At 48.9% G+C, this 12,500-nt stretch overlaps 1 protein-coding gene across 1 annotated transcript in view; it reads right to left on the bottom strand.

Annotated features, from left to right (window-relative positions):
* slc35h1 (solute carrier family 35 member H1) overlaps positions 1–12,500 on the bottom strand; it is a gene marked incomplete at its 5' end in the record, with an annotated part of 31,069 nt that overhangs the window by 14,706 nt on the left and 3,863 nt on the right. Inside the window, 6 exons of the mRNA XM_080535047.1 lie at positions 1–93; positions 342–506; positions 1,443–1,562; positions 1,927–2,094; positions 3,150–3,362; positions 6,677–6,874. The exon at positions 1–93 is cut by the window's left edge and continues 66 nt beyond it. Coding sequence (XP_080391173.1) covers positions 1–93; positions 342–506; positions 1,443–1,562; positions 1,927–2,094; positions 3,150–3,362; positions 6,677–6,874 — 957 coding nt within the window. The remainder of the gene's footprint in view (positions 94–341; positions 507–1,442; positions 1,563–1,926; positions 2,095–3,149; positions 3,363–6,676; positions 6,875–12,500) is intronic.

The following is a 12,500-nucleotide window of genomic DNA, read 5'->3' on the forward strand; positions in this document are numbered from 1 at the left end:
TGAGCAGAGGGAAGTCGTTGACGTTGTAAACGTTGAGCTCCAGAGGCTCCGACGCCACCTGCCTCAGTTCCGCCTCGTCTGCGTTCTTCACACCTGCACGGGTACAAACACACACACACACACACACACACACACACACACACACACACACACAGATGACTGACAACCATGACCACTGATTAACCAGCTAGCATAGCCACCTCACATCAACTACCAAGGCTGCCGAAGTTCAACAGTTACCACATAACACGTCCTTACACATGGAATGAGGACTGATTACACAGCAGTACAGGGCATACACGCACACGCACACTCACACTCGGTCGGGGTGTGTGTCTCACCTACAGCGATGATCTCCACGCCGGCGTTCTTCAGGCGGTTGGCGGCGGCGATGGCGTCATCCTGAGATTTCCCATCAGTCAACAGGATCAAGAAACGAGGTGTGTCCGGCCTTGACCCTGACTCCTCCCTCAGGTTCTCCTGCAGGACGTGCAGCAGAGCCTGACCTGGGACACACACACACAGATTTATTTATTTAACCTTTATTTCACTAGGGGAACCCATGAGACCAAAGTCTCATTTTCAACGATACCCTGGTTACAAAGCAATCAATCTATATTAAAAAAATAGTCAAAAATAATCATATAGATAATGTCGCCATAGTCAAGTCCTGACAGGAAAGTAGACTGTACTAAAATCTTCCTGTCATCGTGAAAGACAGCTTTTCATCAATAAAAATAAAAATTCCAAGGTACTTGTAAGAGGATACTCTCTCAATTACAGAACCATCCAAAGTGCAAATACTGAAGTCAGTTTCCTTGAAAGAGTGGGATCTAGAAAATGTAAAAAAAAATGTTTTGCCTCATTTAAAACAAGTTTAAGCTCTAGAAGTGAGCACTGGATCAAAGGCTGTCTGCAAAATCGATAACGCTCCTTCCAATGTAGGAGCAGATGAATAAATGACTGTATCATCACCATAAAAGTGCACCTTACAGACATTTTTAAATGAGACAATGTTATTCATATACAAGGTGAAGAGTAAAGGACCTAGAATTGAACCCTGCGGTACACCTTTAGTGACCTCCATAAAAGTGGATTGAATAGAGTCAGCAACAATACATTGGTTTCTATTCGCAACCTTGAAAACCATTTGCAGGCGTTCTGATCTAGGCCAACAGAGACTGGTCTACTGTATCAAATGCTTTGGACAGGTCAAAGAACAGAGCAGCACATTACTGCCCATTGTCAAGTGCACAAACAATATCATTTAAAACAAGAGATGCAGCTGATACAATACTGTGACCAGAGCTGATAGTTAACTTAAGATTCAAAGATTACATACAGTACTGATACAGTACTGACAAGCTGATAGTTAACTAAAGATTCAAAGATTCATGCTATGTTTATGTACGTGTGAAGGAGTTGTTGCTACGGTTATGTACCTGTGAAGGTATTTCCTCCCTTGTATCTGAAGTTCCTGACGGCCTCCAGCAGGGGGTCTTTGGTGGTGAAATTGTTGAGCTGCCACTCAGTACGGGGGTCTCCGCTATACTGGGACAGAGCTGGGGGGCGCACACACATACACACATACATACATACATACATACATACACACACGCACACACACACACACACACACACTGTTACCACTAACATCACTCAGTACAGGAGGAGCATGACAGGGACAAAAACACTAGTTAAGATGTGACTACTGATGAATCTACAGATTCTATAACACTCACTAGCATAGCATAGCATAGAATAGAATAGAATAGAATCACATAGCATAGCACTACATCCTGATAATGTTCTACATGAGACTATGTCACACAACCCTTTACCCCTTTATCCATCACCCACACACACACACACACACACACACACACACACACACACACACACACACACACACACACACACACACACCTATCTGCACCCGGTCAGGTCCGATGTGAAAGGGTGTGACCAGTCCTTCCAGGAAGTCTCTGACACGGCGGAAGTTGTTGCGTCCGATGCTCCATGATCCATCCACCAATAGGACCAGGTCAGCCACCTCCGTCGTGTCACACTCAAACGCCTTCCGTGGCGACGCCCCTGGAGAGGCAGGACGAAGAAACAGAATGAATAGAATAGAAGGGCTATTCTCTGTCATAGAATACATAGAATAGAAACAGAATTAATAGAACAGAAGGGAGATTCTCTTTCATGTGAACATTTTACAACTGAAAGGAAAGCCAAGTGTATGTTGGTTTGAGGGGTTTGGGTTAGTAAGGTAAAGAGTGTGTGTGTGTGTGTGTGTGTGTGTGTGTGTGTGTGTGTATGTGTATGTGTACGTGTGTATGTTGGTGTATGTGTGTGTGTTTGTGTGTGGCCGGTTAGGGAATGTGCTGGTGAGGGAGTGTGTCTGTGTGTGTGTGTCCGTTGGTATGTTTGTGTGTGTATGTGTGGCTTGTAACAGTGGGATTAGAGGAGTGAGAGAGTATATGTCAGCCCTGGAGGCACAGAGGGCCTGTCATTACACCCCCCGCCCCCTACACCCCCCAAGCCCCCCCCGCCCGCTACACCCCCCCACCCCACCGCTCCAAACATGTTCTCTTCCTGAGGGAAGTCTGTCATCAGAACAGTGCCAACCTGTCCTCTCTCATCACTAGCTGTGTGATTGATGTACCCCCCACCCCCCCAGGTTCACCTCCTCCCTACAGGAGAGCGTATCCCCAGTGGAGTGGAGTGTTCCTATATGTACAGGGCTCAGTAGCTCCTGAGGTGGATGGGTTTAACAGAACGTTATGACAGACAGGCTTGATAAGATTACTCCATGGATTACCACAGTTTAGAGGGGAACAACCGCCTAAGGCCTTTTAATCAACTAAAACTTGAAGTGTGTGTGTGTGTGTGTGTGTGTGTGTGTGTGTGCGTGCGTGCGTGCGTGCGTTCGTGCGTGCGTGCGTGCGTGTGCGTGTGTGCGTGTGTGTGTGTAGCTGTGTCAGGCTGGTAGTGTAAGGGTGTGTGTGTGTGTGTGTGTGTGTGTGTGTGTGTGTGTGTATCAGTGACAGGTTGGGTAGGGAGGGTGTGTGTGTGAGTGTGTATGTGTGTATGTACCAGTGACAGGTTGGTAAGGTAAGGGTGTGTGTGTGTGTGTAAGGGTGTACCAGTGACAGGTTGGGTAGGGAGGGTCTTCCTGGGTTTGTCTCTGGTCTCGTCCTCCGTCGGCTTGCCCTGGGTCGTCCCCTGCTCCTGCTTGTCCTCCGAGGCAGAACGATCCCTCTCTCTCTCCTTCTCCTTCTTCCTCTTCCTCTTCTCTCTGGGGGTCTTGTCCCCCCCCGGGGCAGTGTTCTGAGTGGTGGTCTCCGTGTGGGGGGCTTCTAGGGACAGACATAGTCTATGAGTGGGGGCTATATTAACTATTACTACCATCATTTCAGGCCATCGACCCCTATGTGAGGGAGCAGGTATTTGTTTGTCTCCCGCCTACCCTCCCCTAACCCCTCCCTGTCTTCCCCATGCACCCCCCCCCCCCCAGCCCCTCCTTGCATAGGTGAAAGTGGGCCGGAACGGTCCGGTGCTGCGTTCCGGCAAGACTTTCTGTGCCGGAACGCCGTTGGGGGAAGAGATGCAGCTGCCTGTCAATCAAAACATGGCTCTGCACTACGTACTAGAACACCTAGACACTGCAGGCAACTATGCCAGGATCCTGTTCGTGGACTTCAGCTCGGCCTTCAACACGATCCTCCCACACATCCTGGAGCACCAGCTATCCCTGCTGCAGGTGCCGGACTCCACCTGCAGGTGGATCACGGACTTCCTGACTGACAGGTCTCAGCGGGTGAAGCTGGGGAAGAGCATTTCCAGCTCCAGGTCCACCAGCACGGGCTCCCCGCAGGGCTGCGTCCTGTCTCCAGCACTATTCTCCCTATACACCAACAGCTGTGTCTCCCGCCACCCCTCGGTCAAGCTCCTGAAGTTTGCAGACGACACCACCCTGGTGGGCCTCATCTCCGGGGGGGACGAATCTGCCTACAGGGGTGAGATCGAGGGGCTGCAGAGCTGGTGCAGTTTAAACAATCTGGAGCTCAATGCTCTGAAAACAGTGGAGATGGTGGTGGACTTCCGTAGGAAAGCAGCCCTGCCCCCTCCCATCACGCTGGGAGGTACCCCGGTGGCCTCCGTGGAGTCATGCCGCTTTCTAGGCATGACCATCTCCCGGGACCTCAAGTGGGAGCGGAATACCGAGGCCCTCACGAAGAAGGCCCAGAAGAGGATGTTCTTCCTCCGGCAGCTGAGGAAATTCAGGCTGCCGAGGTCCATGATGGTCCAGTTTTACACGGCCATCATAGAGTCCATCCTCACCCACTCCATCATCACCTGGTTCCCTGCTGCAACGACCAAGGACAAGGCCAAGTTGCAGCGGGTGTTACGTTCAGCAGAGAGGGTGATCGGCTGTCCCTTGCCCTCCCTCAACTCCTTGCATGACACCAGGGCTCTGAGGAGGGCAAGAAAGATCATGGCCGACCCCTTCCACCCCGGCCACGGCCTCCTCACCCTGCTTCCCTCTGGAAGAAGGTTGCGGCTGCCTAAGGCACTGAAGGCCCGCCACAGGCTCAGTTTCTTCCCCTCAGCCGCCAGGCTGATAAATGACTCTGGCTTCCCCCTCCCCCCCGCCCCCAAGTCTGCCCAGGACTGAATATGCACTGGACTCACTGTAAAAAAACTCTGCACTGCACTTTATATATGTTGCACTATCCAATGCACTGTTGTCTGTCCTGTGTTGTCCTGTTTTTTGCATTTGTTTTTGTATACACGTGAAAAAAGTATAAACGCACTTACTGTAATGCCGAAGCAAATTCCTATGTGTATGCATAATGGCAATAAACGTTATCTGAATCTGAATCTGAATCTGAAAATCCGATTGCTGCAGAGTGCAGAAGCAATCACGATTCACGATCCATAATTTCCAACAAGGAAACACATGGTTGACGTTATGTTTCCTTGCGTCTATTTTAATACCTTTGAAAAGGACATGTTAACCCGCTTTACAGTAGACGCGACGCGACGTGGTTGGGTGGGCAGCACTGGGCACTGAGACAGTCCGACCGGGATTACAGTCGCGCCGTATGGAAGCATATAGTGGACTTTATTCAAATGTTAATGCAATTTGAGATTGCATTTGCATGTTCCACTTTTGCATGCATTCTTTCAGACAATATTCAAATTCAAATGCAATTCTAATGATTTGCATTTTCATTTTCATGTACCTGATGTGCACATTCGCTGTCAATATTAAAATGATAATGCAAAGCCATTTGACATTTAATTTTCAAAGTCATGCGCTGCTTTGTAGCTGACAAAATTCAAAAGTTCATTCTAATGTGAAAATTACTATGCAATCCCAAAATAGCATATTCATTTGCCACTTTTGCCTGCGTTATTTGAGTCAATATTCAAATTGTAATGCAATAATGTGATATGCAATTGCATTTACATGTTCTAGTAAACACATCCGCTTTGTAGCTGACAAAATTCAAATTTTCATTCTAATGTGAAATTACTATGCAATCCCAAAATAGCATATTCTAGGAAACACATCCGCTCATTAGAATTGCATTTGAATTTGAATATTGTCTGAAAGAATGCATGCAAAAGTGGAACATGCAAATGCAATCTCAAATTGCATTAACATTTGAATTTAGTCCACTATATGCTTCCATAAGCAAGCCGTGTTGCCAGATTGGGCTACTTTTGGTCACACTGGATGGGTGGATTCGGCAGCTTTTAGACTGGTTGGGCTGGAAATTGTCAATTCCATCTGGCAACCCTGGTAGCAAAATATGTGCATACGTATCTGGTAGCCTACTGGTACTTTCAAATCGCATCGTATTATTATTATTATTATTATTATTATTATTATTATTAATAATTACAATTTACAATACAAATACAACAATTGGGGGTCCCTCAAAGAAAATGTGGGCGCACTGCGCGCGCACAACATCAACCTCCAAGGCTTGATTCTGACCCAGGAAAAACCCTGGTATGTACTGTATAACATGATAGCCATCTATGAGCAATACACTGTACTGTATATAAGATGATGACCAAGGGTCTTTCTGCTGCTGACCAAGGGGTTGAGTTCACTTGATGAGGCCCAATTTTGTTTTAGACTCTGTAGGCTACTGTATTTGTTTATTAAGACTTATATATATATATATATATTATCTGAATTTCTCTTGTTTTATCAAATGTTCCAATTATTTTCATTTCTTGTGCTGGTTTAAAATTGCAGGAAACTAGCACAAATAATTGTGTGGGAGAGAGGGGCCGCCGCTACCAAAACGTGCACAGTTTTGGGTCGCTCCACCACCAAAAACTCTCACTCCAAACTTTCGGTGAAACTTGGCAGCCCTAAAGTGTTTCTAATTTCGACACCAACACCACAATGTGTGTGTTCAGGGATCCATGAAGCTGGGGGCAGGAGGAGAACTATATGAAACGATGAAGGTTGGGGTAGTAGCCTATAGTTCCTGTAAGAAACTCAAACCACTTTCACCCCTGCCTCCTTGTCTCCCGCACACACCCCCCAATCCCCGTCCTGCGTCATCCCCCCCCCCCCCCCCCTACAGACAGCTCACTAGCTCAATAGGATTAGATTTGCATATTCCGTGGTGAGAGCGCCCTCTACCTGTAGTGGTGGTGGTGGGGGTGGGGGTGGTGGTGGTGGGGGGGGTGGTGGTGGGCTCCAGGTATATCACTGTGGGGATGGCCAGTAAGGCCTCTGTGACATCATCAAGGTCACCCGACCCAGAGCCGCCAGGCAACACCTTCTTTCGTTGCTCCCGACTACCGCTGCGGACCAACTCCTCCTCCCGCAGACCCTCAACTAGTGGAGAAAGAGAGAGAGAGAAGAAAACAGGAGAAGAGTGGGAGGAGAGGAGAGAAGGTGAAGACAATGTAACAATCTGTTGACAATCTGACAACTATACTGACACACAAGGGCCATCCCAGACACAGATTAAGCCAAATCCTGCCGGACTAAATCATACTTGGTATATCTTAATCTGTGTCCAGGAGACAGGCCTATATACAGAACAACAGTACATAGGAGAAGGATTACTCTGTGTCCAGAAAGTCCACAAGTTAAAACAGGCCAACCCTAGCCCCTCTGTACAGGAGCTGTCTCTGCCCTCCATCTAACATACACGCAACATCGCCTGGAGAGGGCAGGAAAGTGCAACAACAGCAAACTGATGGTGACATTTTCATGGAATTTCCATCTCAAAGAAAGGATAGAAGACGCACACACACACACACACACACACACACACACACACACAGGCCAGGAAGGAATTCCCAGACTGGGATCATTCCGGAACGACTGCCAGTGATCCCTCCCTATCAACAGCACTAGTCTAGTCCAGACACGCTTCCCTTCGCATAGTAACACACAGCCACACACACACTCACACTCACGACAACAACACTATCCGGGGGGCACTGAATGTATTTAACGATACGGTTGACTTGTGAGCTATAGAGTTGTGTGTGTGTGTGAGAGAGAGAGAGAAAGAGAGTTTACAACCTGGCAAGGCCCTTTATTGTAGAAACAGTAAGTACAGGTACACACCCCTCCTGATAAAGTCACAACCTGTAATCCTGCAAGAACCCTCTTTAAAGCTGACAATTACTGGTGTGTGTGTGTGTGTGTGTGTGTGTGTGGGTGTGTGTGTAGGGCTTGGCCTGTTTGGCCATGGGAATGGAATGGGAGTGTACCGTGTTTGTTCAAGCACACTAACTCATAGCAATCAAATACATCTACTGTGATTACTGCAGGGATTAATTCAGAAACACTGGCAGTCTCTGCCTCTCTCTGGGTCTCTATTGGCTGCTGCTCTCAGCCAATGGACTGGCTGTGTTCAGTCTACCTGTCAGACAGTGTGAACACACACCTCAGGCTCCAATTAGGAGGTGCAAAAATGGGTAAAATGGGACCAAAGTCGTCTTTACCTTCATATTCCTAATAGACGCGATGAGAAATAATGGGAGTTTTGAATACTGCGTCTAGCGTTTCCATGATATGAGAATCCATTTTCAGACTGTTTACTAAAACACGGGTTGAATAATCAGCGTTTTCTCAGAAACACTGTTAAAGACGAGGTACAATAAAAAAAATCATGCTTCAGAGTATTCTGAGTTATACCTCCATCTGACCTCTGACCCTACTCTGACCTTTGACCCTTGATCCTACTTTGACCCATGATCCCACTCAACCCAGGTGACCCAGGTGAAGGAGACAGGAGAGGATGTAGATCACACACACAGTCAGGTTTTCAGGGGAATTCCACACATTCTGGAATGCTCAATCACCTGGAAGCTGGAATGATTCTACAATAGAACTAGATAGATGTGCATTTTTATTATGCTGATCTGGTACAGATAGATGTGTATTTCTATGACGATGCTGATCTGGTACAGACAGATGTGTATTTCTATGACGATGTTGATCTGGTACAGATAGCATAGCACACACGCACACACACACATGCACGTGTACGCACACGCGCACGCACGCACGCACACACACACATTCTTTTCTCATACCAGTCATTCCAATCTTTCATCATCTATCTCCATCTGTTGAGAGTGATAGATGATGACAGATTGCAATCTTTCCCTCCTACACTCCCCCTCTATCTAGTCCCATATCCATCCTCTTCTAACACACTTTACTCTCATTGTCCAATCCTACTTATTCACTCCATTCCGCTGTCCTTCATTCCTCTCACACCTCTCTCTCTCTCACTCGCTTTCTCTTCCTCTTTCAGTCTCCCCTTCAGTCTCTAACTGGTGACATTTCTCCATATAGTGTATATGCATACACACACACACACACACACCACACACCACACACAAAAAACTAGGGCCTGCGTACACTCCCCCATCTACATCAAGGAGATGGAGGTGGAGCCTGTTCCCAGCTTCCACGTTCCTGGGCGTCCACATCTACAGCAGCACCTACACTTCCTGGAGAGATTGAAGAAAGTCCAGCTGTCTCCAAGGATTCTGGCCAACTTCTACCATGGCACCATTGAGAGCATCCTAACCAACTACCACAGTGTGGTATGGCAACTGCACTGCGTACGACTGGAAGGCCCTGCAACGGGTGGTGAAAACTGCCCAGCACATCATCTGCACCAAACTCTACCATCGAGTCCCTCCAGGCAGACCGGCAAGCATCATCAAGGACAACTCGCACCCCAGCCACAGTCTGTTTGATCCCCTATCATCTAATGGTGCTTTTCCACTACAGGGCTAGCCCGGGTCGACCCAGGCTGGCCTGCTTCTTTGGCGCTTTTCCATTTGTCGGCCTGGGTCGGGTCGGGTCGGGTCGGGTCGGTTCTTTAGCTACCCTTCGCGAGCAGGAACCTTTTTGCGAGCCGGTACCTTTTTGCCAGGCTGCGTGTGACGTGTGACGCTGCACACCGTTGATTGGTCAATGGAAATCGTCACAACATCGTCATCGTATGTTTTCACAGTACACCACTAACCGCCATTTTTAAATCTCACAACAGCGTTGAACAGCAGAGACTACTACTTCTTACTGTTCTTACTGTTCTTACTATTCAGTGTGTTCAGCATGCTATTGTGATCATGGAGAATTTTAGTTTGGAATTATAACCCATTGTGACGCGGAGATATTCGGCCTTAAGCGACGGGTCCCCCCCCCCCCCCTGATGAGCGTTTTACGATGTACCATAAATCTGCTTTGCTTATTCTATCTCGTTAACGGTACATGACTAGTACTCGGTACATGACTCCATTCGAATTTCAGTGTGTTCAGCATGCTATTGTGATCATGGAGAATTTTAGTTTGGAATTATAACCCATTGTGACGCGGAGATATTCGGCCGTAAGTGACGGGTCCCCCCCCCCCCCCCCCCGCTGCTGCTCGCAGCACCGCTTCCTGGTTGACGACTCCCGTTGACAGCGGGGGGAGAGAAAAGTTCTACCAGGGAATTCGCTCCTAGCGGTGTCGACCGTGATAGGAGTGTCATATCGACACCATTCAAATGGTTTTGGATTCCCTGTCCTCTCCCCTATACGTTTGAATTGTTATCCTAACCCACGGTAAATCACAGTTATTAACCCGCAAAGGGTGCCTCCGGGCACTGTCTTTGCCCGTGAATAACACCGGCTATGAAGGTGGTACAAACACAATACTCCTTTGCTAACTTCACCATTGGTATACGGTCATTTTGAGCCCTTAACCACCGCGCTGACACCCCGAGAAGATATGCTTTTAACCGTAAACTCAATGAACCGGGAGTTCACCCGCTGCTGCCTGCAGCACCGCGCCTGCTGGTTGAAACTCCCGTTGACAGCGGGGGGAGAGAAAAGTTCTACCCGGGAATTCGCTCCGCGCTGTGTCGACCGTGATAAGAGTGTCGTATCGACACCATTCAAATGGTTTCAGATTTCCTGTCCTCTCCCCTCTCGGGACACGTTTGAATTTTTACCGTAACCCACGGTAAACCACAGTTATTAACCCGCAAAGGGTGCCTCCGGGCACCGTGTTTGTCCGTGAATAACACCGGCTAGGAAGGTGGTAAAAAGACAAGACTATGCTGGCTAACTCCACCATTGGTATACGGTCATTTTGAGCCCTGAACCACCGTGGTGCCACCCCGAGAAGTGAACCGGGAGTAAACTCAATGAACCAGGAGTTTAACATGCGTCAAGTGCTTATATTCACTACGAGCAGTGTCGACATCGATCAGGCAGTAGCCATCTCATATGCTCAACATAACAATGATACTACAGTGAGCTAAAGTAGTAGCCATCTCATATGCTCAACATAAAAATGATACTACAGTTCATAAAGCAGACAAGTGAAGGCAGTGGTTTTAAGGGTTCAAAAAACATGACTTTATTATGTGTACATAGCTTCCTCTCTCTCTCCCTCTCTCTCTTTCTCTTTCTCTCCAAAAAACCACGGTTAATAATATACCACATGCCGAGGAAAAAGTATACGATAGCTTCAAGTTCCTCCATATTGCTATTGTTGTGGCTGTGTTGTGTCTCGTGAAAATATACGTCACCACCATGGCGCGCTGTTATGACGCGTAACTCCGCCTACTATCTCCTACTCCTCCTACTCGTTCCTGGTCTCTTGTGTATAGTGGAAAACGTCTCATACCCAGAACTGTTCAAAAGCGTGCTGAGGCGAGCCGTGCCGTGCCGACCCGGGCCGGTCAGTGGAAAAGCGCCATAAGAAAAGTACAGGGTCCTCAGGTCCCGTACCAGCAGGCATCCCCCCCCCCCCCCCCCGGTCACTGTGGACAACAAATTTAGCCTTTGCACTTCTGCTGTTTACAATACTACGCCCGGTTCGACGAGGGTCGAACAGAGGTAACCACAACACAAACACCACTCTCTCCAGCTCTCAGCAGCCTCACCCTCACAGAGCATGAAGTGAGACGCGTGCTGAAGGCGGTGGACCCCAGGGCCGGATGGCGTCTTGGGACGGGTGCTGAGGGACTGCGCCGACCACCTGGCCGGGGTTTTCACCAACATCTTCAACCAGTCCCTGTCCCAGGCCACCATCCCACCCTGCCTGAAAACCTCAACTATCATCCCAGTCCCGAAGAAAAGCACGGTGAGCTGCCTAAACGACTACCGCCCGGTGGCACTCACACCAATCATCATGAAGTGCTTCGAGAAACTGGTCCGGGCCCACATAGTCACACGCCTCCCGCCCAACCTGGATCCATACCAGTTCGCCTACAGAGCCCACAGGTCCACAGAGGACGCCATCGCGACGACTCTCCACTCCACTCTATCCCACCTGGAGAGGGGGAACAGCTAAGCGAGACTGCTCTTTGTGGACTTCAGCTCTGCCTTCAACACCATCCTTCCAGACAGGCTAGTGACCAAACTACTAGACCTGGGACTATCACACTCCATCTGTGCATGGATCAAGGACTTCCTGTCTGACCGCCCCCAGAGGGTGCGGGTGGGCTCCCACACCTCCACAGCCCTCAGACTCAGCACTGGGTCCCCCCAGGGCTGCGTGCTAAGCCCCATCCTCTACAACCTCTACACCTACGACTTCACCCCCGTCCACCCCAGCAACTCCATCGTAAAGTTTGCAGACGACACCACCGTGGTGGGCTGCATCTCGGGGGGGGACGAGGCGGCGTACAGGGATGAGGTGGAGCAGCTGGGCAAGCTGTGCAAGGTTAACAACCTGCTGCTGAACCAGTCAAAGACCCAGGAAATCATCGTGGACTTCAGGAGGAAAAAATCTGAGGTCCAGCCCCTCGTCGATGGAGGGAGCGTGGAGAGAGTCTCAACCCTCCGATTCCTGGGGGTGCACATACAGGATGACCTGTCCTGGAAGACCAACACAGCAGCCATCATCAAGAAGGCACAACAGCGGCTCTACTTTCTGAGGGTCCTCAGGAAATACCACCTCAAACAGGAGCTGCTTGTGACCTTCTACCGCTGCA

The sequence above is a fragment of the Nansenia antarctica genome, assembly GCF_963989245.1.
Source record: "Nansenia antarctica genome assembly, chromosome: 6".
Classification (NCBI taxonomy): Eukaryota; Metazoa; Chordata; class Actinopteri; order Argentiniformes; family Microstomatidae; genus Nansenia; species Nansenia antarctica.